Source organism: Aspergillus heteromorphus (genome assembly GCF_003184545.1).
Source record: "Aspergillus heteromorphus CBS 117.55 chromosome Unknown BO70scaffold_9, whole genome shotgun sequence".
NCBI classification, from domain to species: domain Eukaryota; kingdom Fungi; phylum Ascomycota; class Eurotiomycetes; order Eurotiales; family Aspergillaceae; genus Aspergillus; species Aspergillus heteromorphus.
In genome coordinates, this window is record NW_020290414.1 from 822,638 (window position 1) to 846,669 (window position 24,032).

The 24,032-nt window shown below is 53.2% G+C and overlaps 9 protein-coding genes across 9 annotated transcripts; 4 read left to right on the plus strand and 5 right to left on the minus strand.

The window, feature by feature from the left end:
* Positions 1 to 5: 5 nt before the first annotated feature.
* Positions 6 to 649, minus strand: BO70DRAFT_361375 (DUF427 domain-containing protein). The gene is made up of 4 exons (XM_025543022.1): positions 470 to 649; positions 312 to 417; positions 152 to 232; positions 6 to 91 (listed from the first exon to the last, which is right to left on the minus strand). The coding sequence occupies exons 1-4, from the start codon at positions 548 to 550 to the stop codon at positions 60 to 62; spliced, it is 300 nt and encodes a 99-aa protein (XP_025400327.1). The 5' UTR covers positions 551 to 649; the 3' UTR covers positions 6 to 59.
* A 154-nt stretch (positions 650 to 803) lies between these two features.
* BO70DRAFT_395662 (uncharacterized protein) lies at positions 804 to 2,108 on the minus strand (the record flags this gene model as incomplete). Its single annotated transcript, XM_025546553.1, has 1 exon — positions 804 to 2,108. The coding sequence occupies one exon, from the start codon at positions 2,106 to 2,108 to the stop codon at positions 804 to 806; it is 1,305 nt and encodes a 434-aa protein (XP_025400328.1).
* Positions 2,109 to 3,395: 1,287 nt separating this feature from the next.
* On the plus strand, positions 3,396 to 5,429 carry BO70DRAFT_335101 (putative aromatic-L-amino-acid decarboxylase). The gene is made up of 3 exons (XM_025541046.1): positions 3,396 to 3,509; positions 3,590 to 4,520; positions 4,610 to 5,429. Exons 1-3 carry the CDS (start codon positions 3,461 to 3,463, stop codon positions 5,199 to 5,201), a joined length of 1,572 nt encoding a protein of 523 aa, XP_025400329.1. The 5' UTR covers positions 3,396 to 3,460; the 3' UTR covers positions 5,202 to 5,429.
* A 651-nt stretch (positions 5,430 to 6,080) lies between these two features.
* BO70DRAFT_428568 (uncharacterized protein) lies at positions 6,081 to 6,649 on the minus strand (the record flags this gene model as incomplete). Its single annotated transcript, XM_025547990.1, has 3 exons — positions 6,081 to 6,390; positions 6,436 to 6,579; positions 6,633 to 6,649. 3 exons carry the CDS (start codon positions 6,647 to 6,649, stop codon positions 6,369 to 6,371), a joined length of 183 nt encoding a protein of 60 aa, XP_025400330.1. The 3' UTR covers positions 6,081 to 6,368.
* A 797-nt stretch (positions 6,650 to 7,446) lies between these two features.
* Positions 7,447 to 8,318, plus strand: BO70DRAFT_361380 (uncharacterized protein). The gene is made up of 2 exons (XM_025543023.1): positions 7,447 to 7,774; positions 7,878 to 8,318. The coding sequence occupies exons 1-2, from the start codon at positions 7,581 to 7,583 to the stop codon at positions 8,074 to 8,076; spliced, it is 393 nt and encodes a 130-aa protein (XP_025400331.1). The 5' UTR covers positions 7,447 to 7,580; the 3' UTR covers positions 8,077 to 8,318.
* Positions 8,319 to 8,382: 64 nt separating this feature from the next.
* BO70DRAFT_361381 (uncharacterized protein) lies at positions 8,383 to 9,069 on the minus strand. Its single transcript, XM_025543024.1, has one exon. The coding sequence runs from the start codon at positions 8,817 to 8,819 to the stop codon at positions 8,577 to 8,579; it is 243 nt and encodes an 80-aa protein (XP_025400332.1). The 5' UTR covers positions 8,820 to 9,069; the 3' UTR covers positions 8,383 to 8,576.
* Positions 9,070 to 10,568: 1,499 nt separating this feature from the next.
* Positions 10,569 to 12,889, plus strand: BO70DRAFT_428571 (amino acid transporter). The gene is made up of 5 exons (XM_025547991.1): positions 10,569 to 10,922; positions 10,998 to 11,044; positions 11,101 to 11,154; positions 11,209 to 12,256; positions 12,317 to 12,889. Exons 1-5 carry the CDS (start codon positions 10,632 to 10,634, stop codon positions 12,494 to 12,496), a joined length of 1,620 nt encoding a protein of 539 aa, XP_025400333.1. The 5' UTR covers positions 10,569 to 10,631; the 3' UTR covers positions 12,497 to 12,889.
* BO70DRAFT_232073 (uncharacterized protein) lies at positions 12,415 to 13,054 on the plus strand. Its single transcript, XM_025538794.1, has one exon. It carries the CDS (start codon positions 12,520 to 12,522, stop codon positions 12,883 to 12,885), a length of 366 nt encoding a protein of 121 aa, XP_025400334.1. The 5' UTR covers positions 12,415 to 12,519; the 3' UTR covers positions 12,886 to 13,054.
* A 4,676-nt stretch (positions 13,055 to 17,730) lies between these two features.
* BO70DRAFT_424288 (permease of the major facilitator superfamily) lies at positions 17,731 to 20,096 on the minus strand (the record flags this gene model as incomplete). The annotated part of the gene is made up of 5 exons (XM_025547616.1): positions 17,731 to 18,421; positions 18,522 to 18,645; positions 18,702 to 18,948; positions 19,020 to 19,630; positions 19,693 to 20,096. The coding sequence occupies 5 exons, from the start codon at positions 20,094 to 20,096 to the stop codon at positions 18,197 to 18,199; spliced, it is 1,611 nt and encodes a 536-aa protein (XP_025400335.1). The 3' UTR covers positions 17,731 to 18,196.
* Between the last annotated feature and the right edge of the window lie 3,936 nt (positions 20,097 to 24,032).

A 24,032-nucleotide genomic window follows, 5' to 3' on the forward strand; every position in this document is an offset into this window, starting at 1 on the left:
AGTGATACACAAGGTATAGCCTTCATGTTATTCAGCTAACGTACGACCTTCCGAAAAGCTCACTCCACCTTGACTTCAACCTTATCAGTATCTATCACCCATCAATCAGCCTACATCACAGCAAGGCAACCTCCAAGCGAAGACAACATACAGAAAGCCACATGATCCTTGATATTGGCTGCCGCCTCAAACGGGGTGGCATAATACCACGCCGCGTTCGCGACCGTCTTATCTGGTTCTCGCATTAGCATCATATACTATACATCCCACCGGAGGAAACCGGAGTGACGGAGTGACGGAGCGAAACAGACCCCCAAGAACGATGGAATAATACGACGCATTCCCCTTCCACGGACAATAGGTCGATAGATCGGTCGGCACGAAGAGCGACTCGTTCAAGATTGCCGAGGGAGGGAACTGGACTGTTAGACTCAGCGGATCTACGGGGGGGTGGGGTTCTGGGGCTTACATAGATGTTGCCCTCGACGGTCTCCCAGGTGGGGGATTCCGCGAGGATGGTGTTGTTGATGGTTGCGCGGGCGAGAGGCATGCTAGGTGACTTGAATGGAGGACAGGAATTTCCTGGCGAGAAGGTTATTGAGATACCTTTTTGTCTAGGGGTATGATGGAGGGGGAAGGTGAAGGAAGCTACGGCTACGACGACGGCTTACGAGGGATACGAGGAGACGAAGTGCGGGGAAGCAAACGATACCATTGGACTGCCTAACCCTAACCCAAATCCACCAAAACTACTCTCATCCCGTTGCTTCCGATCCTCCCAACGGCGTTCACCACGCACGCCATCAGTCATCATCATCATCATCATCATCATCAGAAAAGTCAATCAAGGGTCCCGGCCGAATACTGCACGTCACCCACCACCTATGGTCGGGATAAGTGTCAATCCCAGCCGGCGGGTAGGGCCAGCCAGCGAAGCGGAAGATGAAGCGGAAGCCCGCCAACCGCTCAGGCCTGGTTCTAGCGGCATTATCACCATCCGGGAAGATGCCACTATAGCTGCCGACAATGCCATTGACCTTGCGCCTGAACCCCTTATGGAGGAGGCCTTTGTCACACACGGTGCTCCACGGCCCCGACATGGCCGCATAACTGCCCAGCCGGCGATGAATCATTTCAAACACCAACCCCGGCGAGAGGAGGTTCTTCTTGGGATATCGCATCCACCCCAACAGCCTTCTCCAATCCCGCAACAAGCGACAGGGACACATGCCCGGCGCCTCCTCATGCGCCTGGTACCTAATATCCCGAATCTGGTCCCTGACCGCCCCGCGCAACGCGTGCATGATCGCCTCCCGATCGCTCTCGATCCGACGATACACCGCGGCGGGCGAATACGCCCCCTCCGGCGCGACCGTCGCCGTCCGCTCCAGCACCAACTGCCTCGTCGCAGCCATGTAATCGCTAGTCAGCCGAAACGCAAACAGCACACACAACACCCAATCCACGATGCGCTGATCCCCCGGCGAGGGCTGCACCGGCCGCACAGCCGTCATCCACGTCGGCGCCGCATTGCGCACCCCCTCAAAGAATCCGAAATGGTCCACCACATGCGCGATATTGAACAGCAACTCCAGCGGAATCTTCGGGCATCGGGCCGGAAGCGCGGTCGACAGCCCATGCGCGGCCCGCAGGACCATCAGCACCGCGACGGGGTTGAATCCCTCGGCCTGGTACTCCACGCTCCCGCCCTGCTCGACAAGCCGGGGATCATCCGGCAGGATTTCGTGGAACAGCACAGACGTCCGCCGGAGGGTGCGCACGGATGCCCGCACGGTGATATTCGGGTTGAAGCCCTCGACCTTGATGATCACGCGGCCGCGCGGCGCCAACACGTAGTTGTGGCCGGAGTGGCGGCGCCGGTCCAGCAGGTCGCGGCCCGCGACCGGAAGCCCGACCACCGGGCTGGGCTCGCCTTCTTCGCGCTCCTCCTCGTCCTGGTAGTTGTCCGAGTCTGCGACGGAGAGCATGTCGTCGTGCGCGAGGTACGGGCTGTAGTGCCGCTGGGTTTCTGGGCTGAGGTTGTTCAGAGCCATCGGGCGGCGGAGTTTGTTGGGGTTGAAGCCGAAGTGCAGTTTTCGGGGGTCCATTTGATGGATCCCCTTCCCCCTGGTTGGTGTGTAACTAGTACTTGTATCTAGATGATAGTGATTTTATGGATCTGAAAAATGTGAAAAAAAAAATGAAAATGAAAATACAAACGAAAAATCTACAGGGATGTGGGCGGGCTTCTTCTCTCTTATATAGCCCAGACTCCCTCCCTGGTCTTCTCATTCTCATTATACACATACATACATACACATAAGGCGATCCCCGAAAGATGGGGGAGGTGGGAGGGGGTTGGGGGAAGGTAAATTCCGCTATAGCATGGAGACGGAGGATGTCGTGTCGGAGATATGCTTGTGTGTGTGTGTGTGTGTTTTGACAGATCAGAGTGTTGTGAATGGGTGTGCTATGGCGGGCTGTTGACGGGAAGGAGAGTTCCTGGTTGGTATATATATATCATGTATACTAGATGGATAATGGAACGGAAGATGCCGTGTTGTCTGCATGGATGCATGGATGGAGATGGGGATGGAGGTTTCCTGAGTGGAAGGTGGATATTGAGAATGAGAATGAGGGCCGGTAGGAGGGAAACTCTGCTTTCTGGTTAGATTTAGATTCGGATTCTGGGGAGTAGGGCTGGGATTGGGGATATAGATGGGTGGGTACATGGATAGATGGATTATTATAGGTCCAGGTAACGGTTCAAGCAACACCCCCACACCCCTGGTTGGTTCAACCGACACCCCCTTGAGTCTTGACCTCCTATCCTATTAACTAGAGGAGCTTGGCTCAGTCAGTCAGTCACATAATGACAATAATAATAAATTTGTGAGTGAGGTTCCAGGGCTTAACCTTCTGTAGCTGGGTTAGCTTGCTTATAGCGTCTAGCTGGATTTGCTCCGATATAGAACAGATGTTGTTGTGACATGTTTGTGGTGTGTCGGTGTGGAGGCTACTATAGCTGCGCGGAGGGGGAGATAGTCTTCTTGAATTGGAATCAAAAGTATAACAGAATCATCTTGTTTTATTTCCAACTTTTGTTATAACTTATACATAGGAAATACATATCTATATCTGGATTATTACTAAGATGAACTTATTAACTATAATTTAGTAGTAGAATCTCAGACTATAGTCCCAGAGTTCATTTCTCTACTATACAACCTATAATCACACTACGCCCGACCCAGCCTAGCGGCCGTCGACACGCCCGCCCTGTCGGCGACGCCTCGGAACTGGACGTCGGAACACGGAATGGCCAGCTTATCGATAAAAGTGCGGCGGGTCCCTCTTTTTCTCTGTCCTCAATTCACTTCACTTCACTTCATCCAGTTCACTTCATCCAGTTCAATTCAGTCCCAGTTTGCACTCTTGCAGATTTATATACACTGCCAGCATGGACAGCCAGCAGTTCAGGGCTGCCGCCCATGAGAGTATTGAGGATAGTACGTCTACTCACTCATCCACCCCCATTGCCTTCCCTAAAAAAAAAAACCCACCCACTAACCCCTCCCCATAACCACAGTAATAACCTACTTTGACACGCTCCCCACCCAACGCGTCCTCCCCACCGTGCCCCCCGGATACCTCCGCCCACTGATTCCCTCCTCGCCGCCCACGGACCCGGAACCCTGGAGCGCGATCCACAGCGACATCGAAAGCAAGATCAAGCCAGGGCTAACGCACTGGCAACACCCGAACTTCATGGCCTTCTTCCCAGCGGGGGTAACCTACCCCAGCATCCTCGGCGAGATGTACTCGGCGGCATTCACCGCCCCGGCATTCAACTGGCTGTGTTCGCCCGCCTGCACGGAGCTCGAAACGATCGTGATGGACTGGCTGGCCCAGGCGCTGTCCCTGCCGGGGTGCTTTCTGAGCACGAGCGAGAACAGAGGCGGGGGCGTGATCCAGGTGACGGCGAGTGACACGGTCGCGACGATGATGATCGCGGCGCGAGAGAGACGGGTCACGGAGATGGTGGTGGCCGAGGGATTGGCGCCTGATACGTTGGAGTATGAGGATCGGATGATGGAGTTGCGGGCCAGGTTGGTCGCTGTCGCGAGCAACCAGGCCCATAGCAGTACGGCGAAGGCGGCGCTGCTGGCCGGCACCCGCTTCCGAAGCGTGTCTGCGACGTTGGAGGAGAATCTGGAGATGACGGGCCCGAGGCTGAGAGAGGTGCTGGAGCAGTGTGATAGGGATAGGCTGGTGCCGTACTTTGTTACCTTGGGCATGGGCACCACGAATACCTGTGCGGTGGATCGCGTCAGGGAGATCAAGGCCGTGTTGGCGGAGAAGGAACATTGGCGGCGGATCTGGGTGCATGTTGATGCCGCGTATGCTGGGGCCGCGCTGGTGCTGGATGAGTGGAGGGAGCTGGCGGCTGAGTTTGGAGAGGGGGTGGATAGTTTCAATATCAATATGCATAAGTGGTTGTTGGTGAATTTTGATGCCAGGTTGGTGGTCCTTTCCCTTTGTTTCGCAGGGTTTGGTTTTGATTGTGATTTTGATGCTAACCAACGATGCAAATGATGAAACAATACAGCTGCCTCTTCATCCGCAACCGTCACGACTTGACCTCCGCCCTGGACATCACCCCAGCGTACCTGCGCAACCCCTACTCCGACAGCGGCCAAGTAACCGACTACCGCAACTGGTCGATGTCACTGGGGCGGCGCTTCCGGGCACTAAAGATCTGGTTCGTGATGCGAAGCTACGGCCTCACGGGGATGCAGGCCTACATCCGCAAGACAATCGGGCTGGGCGAGACCTTCGCGGGGTTAGTGCGCGAACGGCCCGATCTATTCCAGATCATCACGCGGCCCGCGTTTGGGCTGACGGTGTTTCGGGTATTGACTCCGGACGCGAAGCGGGAGGACGTGGAGGGTGAGGTGCAGGTCGAGGAGGGTGAAGAGGGGAGAGTCCGGGTGGCGCTGCCGGATGAGGCATGCAACGAGCTGACGAAGCAGGTGTATGAGCTGGTGAATGCCAAGGGGGAGATCTTCATCACGTCGACGGTGGTGGCGGGGGTTTATGCCATTCGGGTGGTGAGTGCGAATCCGGCGGCGGAGGAGGCGTACGTGAGGCGGGCGTTTGAGGTGTTGGTGGAGGCTGTGGGGGAGGTTTTGAAGGATTGAGTGGGTATGAGGCGGTATATATATATATACTATATTGGGTTGAGGTAGAGTGTAAATTGGGGCCGAGTGTAAATTGGGGCAGAGTGTAAACTGGGGTAGGGTGTGTATAGATGAGTGGCGTGGTGTATTGGATAGATCTATACTTGGATGTTGATACTGTCGGCTGGACTGGGCTGGGCTGAGTTGGCTAGGTGGTGGAATGGGCTGGTATCTCCCCTCCGATGTACGATGGATATAATGCATTTACACAATTACAAATTATAGATAATTCAGAGTTGCAACATGAACCTTATACCGAGGACGTCTACTGATCCTGCCAGTCAGATTCCAATAGTATGCTACTTTTTTTTTTAAAGAAAAAGGAAGAAACAATGAAAAAAGGGGGGGGAAAGAAGATGTAGTACAGAAAGTGGGAAAAGGAAAAAACAGTAAGAAAATGTGAAGAAACAGAAAAAAAAAGAGAAAAAAAAAAGAGAAAGATAGGAAATATCATATCATGATTAACATAAGATTTTAGGGTTAAAGTAACTTATCTCCCCACATAGCGCAAGTGTGATTTCCAAGATATATGGGTGACGGTGCTAGGGAGGAAACAGATCCTACCGTCCCACATAGTAAGAATAATAATGGAATAAAAAAAAGTTCAAGAGTAATGTAGAAAATCAAAACGACTACAGAACACCCTCGCAATGTACATAGCCATCTACAACCATCAACGCTCATCCCATGCACAGGCACAGAATCAAGGATAAAGAATGAGATTCTAAGACTGTCTCACCAAGAACAGGCTATAGGACAGGTCATAACAGACATGGAATAAAATTGTGACGCTTTCTCAGTAGTATGGAATAACTACAGCCCCGAAAGCCCTCGACACCAGCCAAAACAGCTTGTCCCAGAAACTCAAACCAACCCAGAGAACCAAGACACTAGAACACGATAGAGAAGATGGAGATGGTACTTTTACCAGTGGTCAAAATCTTCCCTCCCCCATCACGATGTTCATAGCTTATCGATCAACAAAGATAAGTATGGTCCATTACTTCAGAAAGGAAAGAAATAAGAAACATTATGCCGAGCGTCTCCGATCACCAACAAGAATCCAATTCCAAACATCAATCCAACAACCCATCAGACAAAACCAACCAGATATCAACGACACCCGCCCTATGACGTAAACCACATAAATCTGTCCTCGTTAGCCAGAACCAGTAAGCATCAACCAAGTACCTACAGCTCATAGGCCATCGACGGAATGTCCCTGCAGATGGACAAGCCCGATCGAGCGACCGAAACCACGGCACCGGTCAGAATCAAGATGGCCAATGGACGCAGCGCGAGGAACCAGGCATATCTCCACACGTCCGTGAAAGTCGAGCTGTTGAGTCAGCTAGGATGTCAGCTCCTGAGGAACCGCACCGGCTTACATACAGGATGGATACGGTCATCGTGACTGATCCGCAAATCCTGTCCAGCAGAGAGACACAGTGGGTGATTACGGGTAATGTCTGACGAACAGCCCTGCCAGGAAGACCTCGGTATCTCTGAATTGAAAGGCGACACCATGCTCCGAAAAGAAAATGCGCAGAAATCACTGAAGTGCCCCAGGTTATATCCCGCTGGCCAAGGTGGCAGCCTGATATCGTCATCCGCGGGATACGTCCGAGCCAGACGGGCCAAGGCTCCGGCGCCAACGGTATCAGCGGTTTGGTGTCTAGCGCCGTGCAGCAGGGCAAATGGTGCTGCCTGAAGCGGACGATCGTGCTGAGCTCGTCGTCTTCCGGCATTCCGAGGTGGACTCAGCAGTGGCCAACCAGGGGGCTGTCCGGCAGCAGTCGTGCCATCGCCGTCGCCGTTATTGGCTGTTCGGGAGGACAAGGCCCGCTCCTCAGCCCTACAGGGCTGCCACTAGTATGCTTGGGGGACCTGGTCGGAGGGCCGGGGGTCTGGAATGGGCTGAATATTTGCTCTTCACGCTTTGCTTATTTCTGTTTCTTGCTTCTCGAGTCGCACTATTCTGGCAATCCTCCCAAAATGCCACCCGAGGAAATACTTCTCCAGCCAGACGCAGGAAGCCCACCACCTCCTGCACCTGGGAAGACCTGGCCTTCTCACCGACCAAGCCAGTCAGCTCGACACCAAGGGATCGGCATCAGCAGACACATGGTGGCTCGACATCCGCGACGCCACCGAAGAGGACGTCAGCACCGTCTGCCAGGCCCTGTCCATCCCCCCGCTCACCTCACAGCAGAAGACATCGCAACGCGGGAGCCACGCGGGAAGCTCGAAGTCTTCCGGAACTACTACCTGATCTCTCGTTCCAGACCATACTCTCAGAGCAAGAAGAAAGCGAGCAGGGGGATTATGAGCGAGAACACAATGAGCAGGAATCACCTCAACCCCTATCGATCCCCGACCCCGCAGGCTTCTACATCCTGGTGTTCAAGAACGCGACGGTCACGTTTTCCCCGACCGGGTTGCGCCCATGTATCCCGCGTTCGGGAGCGAATCCGCAGATCGCAGGATTATCCCGTTAGGGCTGTGTCGAGTGACTGGATCTGCTACGCTCTGATGTACGTCCTCTTTTTTTTTTCCACTTCCCTTCCTCATCCACCCCTCTTCCACCCTAAGAACCAGTCTTCCACCTCTATCTATCAATCTCTAACGATCCTCCAGCGACGACATAATCGACATCTTCACCCCCTACATGCGCGCGACCGAGCAAACCGCCGACCTCATCGAAGACCAGGTCTTGATCGCGCGCGGCGACGACATCAAAGCCCTCATCCCTCATCCCTCATCCCGCAAGTCAACCACCTCCGCAAGAGCATCGCGCAGCTCACCCGCCGGCTCAGCGGGAAATACGACGTGCTGAACGGGTTCATCAAGCGGTGCCAGGCCCTTGCCAAGGATCCTAACTGGGGTGCGTGCTCGAACACGGGCTTCATTTTTTCCGCCAACACCACCCCCAATCCTGATAATACCACCACCCCCAAACCCACCGACCTAACAATCTACCTTGACGGGGCTGGTTGGGATGAATGTCCTGGTGCACGGGCAGGATGCGGACGGGTTGGGCTGGTTTGGGGGTGTTGTGGGGGCGTTTGTGGTTTTTGTGCTGGTTTGTTGTGATTATTACTGTTAGTGGGGTTAAATGGCTTTTTGGTTAGATATCAACGTATCTGATCGATGGGAAAGGTATAGATAGATAAGTGTCCAGCACTGCACCTAGAAAGAAACTCAGTTCATTCCATCCCGGATGACTACACTCAATGAATCCGTCGAGACTGGATGAATCCATCGAGACTGGGAACAAATCGGTATAATCCAGGTCAAACCACCCATCAATCTGGAAGTTGAAGATGATACAGTCTCTCATCCGAACCAAGATCCAGAGCCGTCTGTCAACCTCAACCACAGCCTCGGCAGAGCGATCATGCGATAGAGAATCCAACCCAGTCCCGATAACCCCAATTCCCACCTGTCATCACCCTCATCAGATAGGTCGATAGTGGATAAGTGGGCATCCGATTCGATCTTGATAAACCTATCAGTCTGTCCCAGCCATCCATCACTCATCACTCGCCCTATCAGTATCAGCACTCCAGCGCAGCGCATCTAGACCCTTAATGGTCTAAGCTATAGCTACAGCTATAGCTATGGCCACATCATGCACGACAATCTCCAATCAAACAGACACGAGGTCTGAGCACACGCCCCGATCTGAGCCTGATCAGTCCGGAGTCCTGATACTCTAGATAGAGGCCAGCCAGGAACGAACGATGGGTAGATAGATAGATAGATAGATAGATAGATAGATAGATATTGACCAGTAGTCAGTCCGGTTTGCGACGTCCGGATGGAGTGGTGTTTTCCACTGTGCCAGCCTGCCAGGCCAGGGCAGGCCAGGGCAGGCCAGACCAGACCAGACCAGGTCAGGGTGGGTGGGGTGGGGTGAGGGGACGGGAAGGGAAGGGAAGGGAGGGAGGGAAGGGAGGGAAGGGATACGGGATGGATCCCAGTTCCAGTTCCAGTTCCAGTTCCAGTGCCAGTGCCAGTGCCAGTTCCAGTTCCAGTCCCGGTGAGTCTCTACCTACCTAGTCTAGTTCTAGTAATCCTCCGTATCTGGGTGATGAATGGCGATAAGCGTGATATGATATGATATGATATGATGTGAGATGAATGTGAGGGGAAAGAGTTACCGGATCAGGGACTGTTGGGGTAGGGGTAGTAGTCTAGCAGTAAAGTATCCTGCTTATCATGAGACAAGCCTTCCACAGCTGCAGCCAAGCCCCCCTCCACCGCAGCGCCCAATCAGAGCGTCTTCCCCGCTGTTGGCCACTGGGAGGGCGAGATAAGGGTTATGTAAGCCCAGTGGGGCAATTGTGCAGTAGTGTCTCTGTTAGGGGCAGTAGGGGGGGAGATGGATAGTAGTAGTACTGTAGTAGTACTGTAGTACCTGGGGCCATGCATGCATCCTGCCCGCTCCTTGCATCCGCTGTTTGGTGGCGGTGGTGAAAGAGTCAGGGCCAGACACTTGGCGATTCATGGGGTTTCATGGGGTTTCAATTCACGGGGCATGGGGAGAGTGGGATAAGTGGATGCCCTCATCTCGGCAAGCCACCGCCCACATTTCCCCCTTCCAGTCAATAAGTAACTAACTAATTAATCTGCCCACTCAGTCAGCCCAGGCCATGACATCAGAGGGGCTGAAAGTTCCACGTGGCGTTGTGGCTGACCCCACGGGCCAATCACGCCCCGGACAGACCAAGCCAGGAGCCTGTGGCCGACGCGAGCCGTGGACGGATCCGACCGACATCGACTGGCAGGGAATCGAGCAGGATTTAGCGGCTTTTAGCAGGGGTTTTAGCGAGCCGGCGTTCGAGTGGCGCACTGGCTAACTGGCTGTAGAAAAGGTGTCCCGCGTGGATGATAGTGCTGCTGTCACTGCTGAAAGAGAGAGAGAGAGAGAGATAGTTACTGCTGACCAGTGCTACCGTGCAGTCAGTGGTGATAGATAGATAGACTCGTAGACAGCAAGTGACAGCCCGGATACTCACAATGGATGTCATCCCGATCCAGTGGGCCCGCCGCCCGCATCCCCTGGGTTCTCCTTCCATCCCTCCCGGAGAGGAATCATGCTCCCGTAGTGGCAACCTACACGAGTCTATCTCGAGGCCAACCACATGCCCTCGTGAGACTATACCGCAATCATCTTAGGCCGACAGTCGTCGCGAATGCCCTGCAACCATGCGAAAATCTTTTTTTTTTCCTTTCCTTTTAAGACAAAGACTCTGCCTGTTTCTTTATTCGTCTCTGTTTTTTTTTTTCTTTTTCTCTTCACTGACCTCATCTCACCTCCCCCACCTTCTCTTCCCTCTCTCTCTCTCTCTCTCTCCCTCAACGTCTTGACATCCGACAACCCCAATCATGGCAGACATCAAAGCCGCCGCGCATCCGGCCGTTGCCCACGATGCCGCCGATCTCGAGAAGACCGGCCTCACCTCCGACCAGGCCGACGCCCAGCTCGCCGCCGAGTTTGGATACAAGCCCGTCTTCAAGCGCGAGTTCGGGTACCTGTCGACCTTTTCGTTCGCCGTCAGTATCAGTGGCCTGTTCTCCACCGTCATGACCACCCTGTCCTACCCGCTCGAGGCGGGCGGGAGCAGCGCGGTCGTCTGGTGTTGGTTGATCTCCGGGTTCGGGTGCATGTGCATTGCGGTAGGTCACTCACTCACTGGCTTGGCAGTGGCATGCAGGATGAATGGCTGACGGGATGATGCGATGTCGATGCAGTGTTCCGTCGCGGAACTGGTGTCTGCGTACCCAACTTCGGGTGGTTTGTGAGTCGCTCCCTCCTTGGCCGTGACAACACCGACGGTCTGACCTTCGATCCCAGGTACTTCACCGTCTCGAGACTGGCGCCCCAGAAATGGGTCCCTTCCATCAGCTGGTAAGCCACCCCCCAGACATATAACGTAATCTCTCGGGGAATTGACGCGCGCAGGGTGACGGGGTGGTTGAATCTGCTCGGGCAGATCTGCGGTGTTGCATCCTCTGAATACGGCGCCGCGCAGATGCTGCTGGCCATCGTCTCCATGTGCCGCGGCTTCGACTATGAGATCACCACCGGCACGACTGTCGGCGTCATGGCGGCGCTGACCGTCTTGACCGGCCTGGTGAACTCGCTGTCCACCTACTGGATGGAGAAGATGACCAAGTTCTACGTGATCTTCCACGTCGCGATCCTCCTCTCCTGCTCCATCGCCCTGCTGGTCTTGACGGACGACAAGCACGACGCCTCGTACGTCTTCACCCACGTCGAGTCGACCACCGGCTGGAAGCCCATCGGCTTCAGCTTCCTGTTCGGCTTCCTCTCCGTCAGCTGGACCATGACCGACTACGACGCCACCGCCCACATCACCGAGGAGATCAGCAACCCCGAGGTCAAGGCGCCCTGGGCCATCTCGCTGGCGATGCTGTTCACCTACGTGGCGGGCTTCCTGTTCAACATCGTGCTGTGCTTCTGCATGGGCGACCCCAAGGCCATCCTCAGCTCGTCCATGGACCAGCCCGTGGCCCAGATCTTCTACAACAGCCTGGGCAAGGGCGGCGGCATCTTCTTCACCGTGTCGGCCCTGATCATCATCAAGTTCGTGTGCTTCACGGCCATGCAGGCCCTCGGCCGCACGGTGTTCGCCTTCTCGCGTGACCAGATGCTGCCCTTCTCCAACGTCTGGAGCAAGGTGTCGTCCAGCTCCGGCACCCCGCTGTACGCCGTGTGGATCTCCGTCTTCTTCTGCATCGCCATCAACCTGATCGCCCTGGGTTCGTACACCGCCGTCGACGCCGTCTTCACCCTGTGCTCCATCTGCATGGACTGCAGCTACTGCATCCCGGTCGTCTGCAAGCTGGTCTTCGGGAAGTTCAAGCCCGGACCGTGGCACATGGGCGGCGCCCTGGGCACTGCCGTGAACGTCTGGGCCTGCCTGTGGACGCTGTTCGTCAGTGTGATCTTCGTGCTCCCCACCGAGCGACCAGTGACACCCGACAACGTAAGTACCACCCCTTATCCCGATGGCCCCGTTGGCTGACGCCCTCCCCTCCATCCTCAGATGAACTACTCCTCCGTGTTCCTGGCCGCCGTTCTGCTCTTCTCGCTCGTCTACTGGTACATCCAGGGCAAGACGATGTACACTGGCCCCGTGTCCGAAGCTGTCGTAGCAGACAACTATTCCGAGAGCAACACCAACCCCAACGACTACAAGGCGGACAAGGACGCCCGCGACGCCTAATCCATCCCCTCTATCAGTTCGATATGCGACAAGCCCGAGCCAGACCGCGCCCTGCCCAGCCCAGCAAAGCAACTTCGTATACCCAACCCGAACCCTTGCAACAAGCCCAGGCCCGCCACCGTCCCGCGATCCGACCGACCCGTGCAGCAAACATCTTCCCGTATCACCGCAGCATCCACCCCTTGGATCCGCGCATTAGATACGCAGCGTCCCCAGCGCCATATCCATCCATCCATTCCAACCTATCGCCAAGCCCTATTCTATCTTCGTCAGTCCCGGAGCCCTTCAGCAGCCAGCCCATCTATCCGATTGATCCCGTTGTTGTTTCTTCCCTAGCGACTCGATATGACCCACGCGATTCCATCACCCAAAACAAAATCCATCCTTAATGACCCCCCCCCCCCCCCCCGCGACCGATATTAACGATCTGATTGATTCCCAGCGCCCGCTATGACTGACCCGACTACCCTCTGCGCCATCCTATCCATCCTATTCATCAAATTTCCTCGATCCGCTTCTTCGAACGGTATCAGCACCCCGATCCCAGAGCGACAACCCAACCCAACCTAACTCAATTGGAAGCCCATTTCATCTCGACCGACCGACCGATCGGATTGAGTTGATTTCACATTCATTGATTGATTGATATCACCGATAGGAGCCCCCCAGCTGCATCTGCACGTGTTATCTGTTATCTATTCTATTTTTTGTTTTCTTCTTTCCTTGGTTAGGATGTAAGGTGGTTTCTTGAGTTCTTTCTTTCTTTTGCCTTGGTTGTGTGGGTGGCTGAGTGTTTTGGTTGTCTGTCGTGAGCCCGGTGTGGGTTACGGTGGAGTGTATTTCTTCCTCTTCTTCTTTTCCCGCCTATTTTTTCTTCCTCTTTTTTTTCTCTCCCATCTTGTTCTTTACCCATGTATTTTTATGGTGGGATCCGGTCTCATCTAGTCTGGTCAAGTCTATTCGTTTAGACAGGACTAGGCTAGGTGTTTTTATGATTTGTTGGTTGGTGGTTGAGGTCTGGTCTGATGACTCTGGATAGAATTGACAGGATATTTCCTTACTTTTTCTTATTTCTTCTTTTTTTTTTGGTGTATCTGGTTGGTCTTCTGGCTGTATGCGTCGATATTGGCTGGTTGGAACTGATTACACTGAACTGAACTGACCTGGTTGAAATGGAGCTGAGCTGAAGTATCATGCCGGTATCTGACATTAGTACGTGCATGGTAGTATGTATACACAACCTGGCTGATGAGGGGGAGATTATTCGGTGGACTGTTGAGGCGAGCCGAGTCGATCCCAGTTGACTCGATTCTGGTTCTTGGGGTGATTGTGATTTATTTATTGATTGAATGGCTGATTGATATCTGGGATGAGTGCTACCAATTCTATCCTACAAGACTTACATCCATCTCATCTCATCTTAGAGAGGCATCTCTGTGGATATCATATCATCCAGATACATCCCTTAAAATGAAGAACCCTGAACCCTGAACCCTGAACCCTGAACCCTGAACCCTGAACCCCGAACCCTGTGCTGATATAGATAGATACCACCTCCATCTACATCTCCCATCATCATCATGCAGACCAACCCATCCGTCCCACAATAAACGGCACAACACCGTACCCATCCCTAACTAAAGACCGGAAATAGGTGAATAGCACCTAAGCATCTCATCTAGTCTTGGTTGGAGATCCCAGATTCCTCCCTAAACCGCATTCCCATCTCCATTTCACAATCATAACCACCCCATAATGAATCAAAGCTGTGCACTTACTTGTATGGGTGGATATTTTGAGGGAGAAGACTGTTGGGTGTTAGTATCAGCTGGGGGGAGGTGAGTGGTGAACCCCCCGGGCGAGGCAGTGGATGCACCGCGACGGGGAGCCTGAGATGTCATAGTAGTTAAAGTATTTAGTCTAACATAATTCGCATCCAGAGCAGACAGATGGGCGCTGATAGCCCTTCTTACCCACTCACTTTCTGACTCAAATGGGCTGGGACTTCTTGTTCTGAAGAAGAAGATCTCAGCTTCACCTGACAATAATCACTGGAACAATATCAGCAATCCTTGAATCGTTACGAGTCTTCAAGCGATCCAGTCATATTATATAATATACTGATAAGTCATAAGTCCGCACGAATTCGACCACCCGTCTCATCAACCCAGGATGGATATCAGCCACCCCGCAACCATCTGAGCAGCTTACCCCATGGTTTCACTGCATGGATCCGACTACACGCAGTCCGTCAACGAAATGCACGACTGCATCGCCGGAAACTCCACTGCGGACCGCGGCGCCAATGTCTTCGGCGCGGTCGGCGTACAGCATTGGGAGTGCTTCGAAGACAACAACTACTTCCTTCCACTATCCAGAACAGTTATCAGATACTCATCTTTGACGATGCGTTCTACATGGTGAACAGATGGTTGGATAGCTACCTCTCCCGTCCCTCCATCCTCACTACAAAAGGCCAAACCTTTTGGAAAGAATTAGGGAGGGGTCCAAGGATTTCATATAGGATAATTCGTGTCGGAGGTACATGATCGCGTTTCACTGTCTCTGTATATTTTGCGCGTTCGTGTGAGTTCTGGGAATGGGCATGGGAATGAATATATGGTAGCTAGGATGGCGGTGGAGGGGAGAGTGGTGTCTTTCTACCTAGATAGATATAGATACCCATCTCTTCCCCTACATATCGACCAGATACCAGTACTAGGGTAAGTACTTCCTATCTAAACAAGAACGCACACCATTAGCAACTGGCACCTAGCACCTAGCACCCAGCACCAGCAAAAATAAACAAATAATTCCTTCCACCCCCATCCCATCCATGCAAGATGACGCACCCCTTTCTCCCCCCGGCAAACCTCCCCGATCCAGCCTCATCCCCATATTCCAACCCATCCATCCACCCGAATCCCATGACGTAACCTCCCCCCCTCCCCCCTCCCCATTAAAACGGAAAAAAAGGACACGATCACTAAATGTCAGCCGCAGGGCAGATTCGTAATGAGGAATGCTTCACACATGTGGTTTAAGTTGTGGTGGGCGCCGGTGGTGCTACCTCCTTGCATGAATGAATGTTTAGTATGTTGACGGGGGATATTGCCCGATTGGTCAGCGGGGGTAATGTAATGTAATGCATGCAGGGTGAGGTAATCTGAGGGCGGTAACTAACTAAATAACTACTAGTAACTAGTGAGTATGCTGTGTCACGGTGCTTATGCATAGTAACTACTACCTAGGTCGGTAAGTGGGTAGGTAGGTTAGATTAGTAGATAGGTAGATAGGTAGGAAAAGGGGACGCGTAATCTGATTATCAATATAATAATCAAGACAGCATCTGTTTCTGCCTGTGGAGTTGATATTATGCATGGGGTTGACAGGTATCCAAGCACGGACTAACTACCGGTAAGCATGGAGTAGACGGTCAAGAAACAGGGATTGAAAGAAGAGGATGATGGATGGATGGATGGATAGAGAAGGGGATGGGTAAATTAGCAAGAGACAGCCTGCGTACGCAATCAATCCTCATCTCATCTCCGACGGAAACCTTCCAAAAGAGGGGGGGGAAACATCAAATCTATTTGTTTTTTCTGATTTAATTGCTTATTCTGTAGCTAATTTACTGGTAGACTAGCTAACTAGGTGGAGAGAGTGTTTAAGCTCTCCCCAAAAAGCAAAACCCAAATAACCGTCCCTGCGCGGCGCGTAAGCCACCCACCCCTGCACAGGGTGCATGGAACCCACCTCCGATAGGACCCTGCTGCAGACCTAGGACCTAGGACCTATCCCGCAGGGTAACGGCGCCACAGACGCACTGATCGACGCTCTAGTTGTTAATCCCTACACAAGCTAATCTACCGGTAGGTATAGGGAGGTGGGTACTCCGTAGTGTAAGTGGGTAAGTAGGTGGCTGTTGAAAACACCGAGAATAAAAAATAGGAAAAGAACTGGTCTGTCACGGCTCAGCCCTTCCTTCGTCCCGGGGAATAATCACTAGACTAATGGATATAGTTCGGCAATGATAATCATTTTAATTAACCTTGTTTTGTTTGTGTCGGGTTTTTTTTTTTTTTTTTTTTCCCGCTATAGATGGATGGGAATAACTGGTTTGTACTATAGGTATAGCAGCATTTAGACTGCAATCTTGTATACTCTTACTTGAATAGATTGTCTATCTGTATATATAGATATATATATGCGCGTACCTATGTGCATGAATATCTAGTAGGTATATGTCATACAGGGGAAGAAATAGCCGAAGATATCATTTGACATTGTCTTGCCTTGCCTACTTCAAGTTCCAGTAAATAGGTAGCAGAATAAAGCCAAGACTCAAGTCAAGTCAAGCAAGTCATGAAGTAAAGTGACGAAGCCCGCAGAATAGCGATCTACAAACACCCCAAATATCTACCAATACGGCATGTAACTAAGCCTACATATAGATATAAGCAAGTATGCCTTGCAGAGCACATCAACATCTTACTTATGTCTACATTTACTAACTTATTTACATAGACATGAACATGACCATGCCCACAAAAACGAACATCAATCTGTAAATCCATCCATCCAAAACCCATAATCCCTACCCAAAGGATCCAACCCATTAAAACTTCTAAATTTAGTCCAAGCAACAGAGCAGAACAGAACAGAACAGAACAGAACAGACAAACCCCGTTCCCCCGAACCGAACCATCCGTCCAGAACTCCAGACTGCTGCAAATTCGACCGACCGACCGACCGACCGTTGGCTGGTCTGGTTTTGAATTGGGTTGGGTTCACGGTTCCCCTTTCCCGCGCGGTGGGGCGGGTCCACTCCACTCCTCCCTTCCCTTCCTTCCCTTCCCTTAGCACGATTCCCTACCCTACCCTAGATACCCTACCCTAGGAACGGGATCTAGTTTGTTAGTTTGGTAGTTTGTTGGTTGGACCCTCCCTCCCTCCCGAGTCTGATTTTTTTTTTTTTTTTTTTCTGTTAGCTTGTGGCGCTAGGGAGGGAGTTTGAGTCTGGAACATCCGAACAATGGATTTGATTTGAGTTGGTTTGATTTATTTGAATGGTTATTTGGGATTTGATTGAGGTTTTCGTAGTCAGAGGAATTGATATTCGAGGGTAGGATTTATTGATTTGATTATTGGGATGATTGATTGATTGATTGATTGATTTAAAGTTGGATAAATAAATTCATTATCATTAGGAATTGGTTGGATGGATGGATGGATGGATGGAAACTATGTTCGCCACTCTAGGGGGTGTATGTACTCTAAATAACGTAGGATGAGTCTCGTGGGTGTCATCACAGCGAGACTGACGGTGAAATGCAGACAAAAGAGGGATGATGATGATGAAGAAGAAGAAGAAGAAGGGAAACAGAGTGGACTTTTTGTGTTCGTGCTGTGTGTTGTATGTGGTGCAGGGTAGGGTAGGGCAGGGCAGGGGAGAACATGGGCCGATAGATAGCCAAAACAGACAGATGAAACAGAAAGACAGAGACAGGAAAGGGGGAATCGTAAATCATTGTGAATCAAATCAGATCATGTACCGTGTAGTCAGTCAGTCAATCAATCAATCAATGAATCAACTCAAGTGTGGGTACGTGTGTGGTGTGGGATAATAGTAATGCAGGAAAGAATGGCGAAAGGGAGAAAGAACGCCGACGACGGACGCAGGGGCAGCAGCAGCACCACCTATATAGCGCAAGCCGTGTCATCGCGATCATTCGGGCCGATGCCTCTCCTCCGGACGGAAAGTAGGGCGATAATCAGGCCCAGTCCGGCAAGGCCGGCGGAACACCACAGGCCTGTGGCGTATTGCTCGGCCAGCCCATGGCCCTTCTTGATGTCGACGGTTTCGGTGACGGCGGCGGAGATGGCCAGGGCCACGCCGGAGCCGATTTGGAAGGCGGTGTTCAGCTGGAAAGATCAGAATTATCATTAGTTTCTTCCTTCATGGTTGGTTTCTTAAGGACCGGCTGAGGGTCAAAATGGGGGGGGGGATGGGGGAGGCTCTCACCATTCCACCACACAGACTCTTCACGTTCACCGGAACAGTCGTCAGGATGGCAGTACTGGTGGTGACGAAGATCAACGACACAGCGGTGATACTGATGAGCGAGGTGGGGAGGACATTGACCCAGCTGCGACAATCATTAGCACTAGATCCGGGCTCAGGCAATAGAGAGTGGGGCCGTACAAGCTGGTCTCGGGGCTGGCGGTGATGGCGCTCGGGACAGGGGCCAACACCGTCAGGATCAACCCGGCAAGGAGGGTGTATTTCCCGTTTACGTACTCGAGCGCCTTGCCCGTTCCCATCGAGGCAATGAACCCGATCACGCCCATGGGGAGGAACCGGAGCGCCGTGTCGCCCGCGGAGAGGTGATCGACCTCCTGCGCCATCAGGACGATGTAGTAGATGACGTTCTGGTAGCTGCCGTAGCAGGCTAGACGGAGAGGGTCAGCGGAGGGACTCAAGGGAGGGCTGGGGGGAATAGAGGCGGCGACGACGACGTACTGAAGCCGGCGACCCACAGCCCCGCAAAGTTGGGGAGTTTCCACAACGACAGAGGCATGAGCGGGCAGGAGATGAATTTCTCCAGCACGACGAACGACGCCAGGAGCGCCACCGCCAGGATGAGCAGGACGATGATGAACGGCGTGCCCCAGCCGTAGACGCCGCCGCTGGACAGCACGAACTGCAGCAGGATCAGACCCGCCGTGGAGAGCATCGCCCCGACGTAGTCCATCTTGGGCTTCGCCTTGCCCGCCATGTTGTCCGCGGGCAGGACGATGAACCCCAGGATGCCGAGCGCACCGGTGATGATCACGATGAAGTAGAAGATGTACCGCCACCCCAGGGACGAGGTCAGGAACCCGCCGAAGATGAGCCCGACGCAGAAGCCCACCGTGCCGGAGGAGGCGTAGATAGACAGCGCGCGCGTGCGATCAAGCCCCGTGAAGTAGGCGCTGATGATTCCGATCGCGGACGGCACGGTCAGCGCGGCCCCGATGCCCTGAAGCCCGCGGAAGACGGTCAGCTGGATGAAGGACTGTCCGAACCCGATGGCCAGGGTCCAGATGGATAGCCAGGTGAGGCCCAGGCAGAGGATCAGCTTTCGGCCATATCTGTTTCCGGTCAGTTACACAGTGCGTCGTGACGACACTCTTGGGGGGGGGGGAATACCCACCGGTCGGACAGAACGCCTGCCAGAAGCAAGAAGCCGCCAAACGTCAGGGTGTAGGCGGAGATCATCCACTGGAGGTTGGTGGCGGACACGTTGAAGTCCTCCTGGATGGAGGACAGGGCCACATTGGCACTGGTCATGAAGACATTGTCGAGGAACTGGGAGCCGGATGTGACCAGCAGGACGAGGGCGCCTTTCCACGAGCCCAGGCGACCGATCTCAGGGACGGGCCCGAGAGGGCTGAGGCCCTTCTCCTCGGTTGGGGTCGCGAGACCGGACGAAGGAGTGGTGCTGCCTGTGGAGGGGACAGAGTGGGAGGAAACAGTGAATTGGGATTTCTTTGCGTCGTTGTCGTCGACTCGTGCCTGGTGGTCACGGCCACGAAAGAGCCCGTCGAAGATAGCCATACTTGGTCAGTGATGAGGAAGGGGAAGGAGGGCGCGGCGGGTCATTTTTTAAATAGTAGATAGCGGGGCCCAGGATCGAAAAGTCTGTAAAGAATCTGAGAAAAAGTGGGCTGGTTCGTTCGGGTCTGAGTCTCTCGGTCGCGCTCCGCCTCGCCTTGCCCTAATTTCTGGTGTTGCACCGGTTCCTCATCGATTGCGCGTCCCAGCATTGCTCGATTGACCGTTGCTTTTCGCCCTTATCTGCCTGCCTGTCTGTCTGTCCGTCTGTCCATTCACTACGTAAATTCTTCCCTCCGTTCTATCGTGCTGGCGACATGTACATTCACAAGATCGTGATCGTACCTTGTGGTGGACCGTGGAAATGCGGCGCGGATCCTGCGATTCGCCCTCTCCCCTGCGGTTACCCTGCGGAACCCCCCAGCAGTGGCCCCAGCAGTCCCCAGCAGTCACCACAGGCACAGTTCACATGCTCGCCACCCCATCTCCACCACCGATGGTGCTATTGAAGCTGCTACTGTACGATATTGTAGCATCTCCACTATGGCAACATGACATGTGGTCTGCGAAGTATCCTTGAATGGTTCCCTCCCCTGGTCCAGCTGTCGCCCGATCGGCACAATCAACGGGTCTAGAAGACCTCCCAAAATTGGCATTGCTTCTTCTTCTTCTTCCTGCGGCGCCATCACGTTGATGGCCAACATACCCCATTACGACAATTGCGTGCTCCCCAGACCCCCCGGATCCGACCCCTAGAATCGTAAATCCATTCCCCAGGGGAGACAGCGTCATCGCCCCCTAGTCAATTCCCTCCGGACAGCGCACTCTACGGGAGTGACTCAGGGTGTGTCTCTCTCTGTTTTCCCCCTTCGCTCTCGCTTGCCCTCCCTCCCTTCCTTTCCGGACACTGCGGATCCATCGATAATCCCGTGGAGCTGATCGTCAAATCGCAGCACAGATGCCGACACCATCGGGCCGAAAGACCCAGCGGGTCCACGGAACCACTTTGTCCTGCTGAGTCTGAGACCGCCCTTGCTCGACCGCTCTTCCGCGTCGGTCATCGTGGTCTCCCACGATACTGTCACGGCTGACGACGTCCCGCATTCCTAGGACTGGGTCCCTGGGCAGAAACGATGAAAGCTAAGCTATCTGAAACCGCCACTATCATTCCCAATCCCAAACAGCACGATGTGGCGAGAAGCCGCTTCGAGTAGGGTCTCCGTCGGCAGAGGGATTTGATGATAACGCCTGCCTGCTACAATGGTCGTCGTAGTCTCACTGCCCTGATAGGCAGGCGACCGGGGAGTGAGTGAATGGCCCACGTTTCAGGGGCGAGAAGGGGTCTGTCAGACACGAGCAAATTAGACAGACCCCTTGGGTGGTTATGTCTGGTGTTGTCATTGCCATCCATTCATCCATCCATCCCTCCCTCCCTAGTCCGTACACACACAGTACACAGTACACAGTAGTAACATTATAGTGGTTGTGTGTCTGTCCTTGCCTCTACGCAACCCGCACCCACACCCCATCGATTCCATTGACAGGCAACCACACCACAACCTGCACGTGGAGATGCTCAATTCTACCACCCAGCAGGACACAGTCCAGTCCACTCCAGCCCCCCCTCCGTTCTAGACTCACGATACCCCATAAAATCATCGAGAACGGCACCAATTGCGGGGCTGGGCCAGTTGGTCGAAATCCCGAGTCGAGTCGGTAGTAAGCCTTCGATCCGCCTCCCGCGTCTCGCCAACGGCCTCTTTAACTACTACTGAAAGAAGCCTCTCAGTTCTCCACCCGGCCCACCGTCCCAGACTTCCTCGCCGGCAGGTGGGTCCCTTCAGGCGAAAACGCCAAAAGTCTAATAAATAAAGCAGTCAGTCAGACAGACTAAGCACTGAAGCACTGAAGCAGCCGCCCGGGCGTTCTCGGGGTCCGATCGGCGGCGGATCAGGGAGGATCATGGGCGGGAAAGATTACCGGAGTAGATCCGGCAGATCATGCTGTCTTCAATATCGAGTTGTCCGTTCGAGCTGGATTGAATTGAGTTCCGGTTGATCGCTGCGGCATTTCGACCGACCGACTGACCTCCCATCCATTCATCCATTCATCCACTACTTACCTACCCCTACTACCTACTTTCCCCTCCTGCACCACCAAAAATAGAATCAACCCTCCCTCGGGGTAATTCACCCCGCCTACAGATATTAAACGTACAACCCACTAGTTAATCACAAGAATAGTAACTGTCCCCCGGAACCAGTGATGCAACCAACCCACCACTTCACCACCCACTACCCACGGAGTACCATCATCCATCGCCACAGAAACAGGGAATCTGATCTACGCGGGGGGGTCAGTCACTGGTCAGATCCATCATCCTTTATTAATCGCCAATTTCCCCGGAGGGAGGCAGATCTCTCGCTTTCTCCCTCCTTCCTTCCTCCATCTACGTCATCTGTGCGGACGGCCAAGAAAGGGGTCTGGGATCTTACCCTGCATCATGTATTATATCCTCCGGTGTTATTGCGCATCCATTCCGCGATTGACATCGACATCGACATCGGTGCGAAGTCAGATGGATAGATGGATAGATGGTGGTGCAGGCTGTGGGTTGGGTTGCGTCATCTATCGTGGCCTTGGCTGCATCTGCATTCCGGATGAACGTATGCGAGTGTTGGTATGACATAGGGTGTCTATCGTGGTGTGGTAGCCGGGATATGATGATGATGATGATGATGATGATTACAGGATGTTGTCATCTTTGGTCGGTGGTATGGTTGTCTCGTGGAGTACCGCTAAGACGGGGCGTTTTATGGGAATATGAGGCGGGCGGCCCTCGTCGCTGCGGGCTTGTCTGTCTGGAGGCATGGTTCCTTGCGAAGGCTTCGTTGCAAGTCATGTTCCAGATCTAGGTGTAGACGCTACTATATGGCGTCGCTTTCCAGTCCCAGACTATCGAATCTTCCCCCCCCCCCCCTGGACATGGCCAAGTTCAAGTCCATACGGTCTTGGTTATATATACACTGGTTTATTTTAATTGCTCGCGCTCGCCAAAATGAAGCCATCATTCCAAGATAACTGATCCAATACCCCGTCCGATAGATCTTTCGGATGAGGAGAGGGGGTTAATTATACGGTCACCCGAATTCGAGCATAGAGGTTGCACGATGGCACATTTCAACGTCCAGCGATCCATACCCCCCAGGACGTCATACGGCACGGTTCGTTTTTGGTTAGATTCGAAGGTCCTGTTTCGTGACTTGATCAGGATTTCTATCCCTACATCGGCGCATGGAAGGGCAACTCAGACCGGAGTTTGGTGTGATCGAGCACGGAATAGTGCCTTCGTCGGCGTTCGGTCGCTATGTGTGTGTAGACCTTAGTCTCGCAGCAAAGACATCCACTGGGCTTGAAAGTCCTCGTGCCCCTTCGCTGCATTTAGTCCTGGATCCTCAGATAGAAGGTTACCTGTCAGGACCGCAGGTGTCCCTCTTCCAGAGCGTCATGCGCGGGGAGTACTCCTTTTGCCGCAGTGGCGCTCGTCATTACCATCTCGTATGTCTCAATCTTATACCAGAGGGTAAGCCTTTTCAAGGTCCAGATTTTCTGGCTGTTTTGGGGGGTGGGAATACTGATTCTGGAGCGACAGTGGTTTGCGAACAAAGAGCTGCGCGGCTTTGATAGGTCTCTTATAAATGCAATAGTCTGGCTGGACTAGAAGACCATTCTCTGTCACGATTCTAATTGATCTGTTGATGCGCAGGGTCCATCTGATCCGGTGGCTTGGTGCTTGTCATTGACTTCCTCCCGCCTATATAGACAATAAAAGTCCTGCGGCTATGATATTGCGGAGAAGCGGCGACGAGGAAAAGTCGTCAACGATCCAACATCAACGCCCGAATTTACTATGTGCATCGTGATTTAACACGCTCGGCT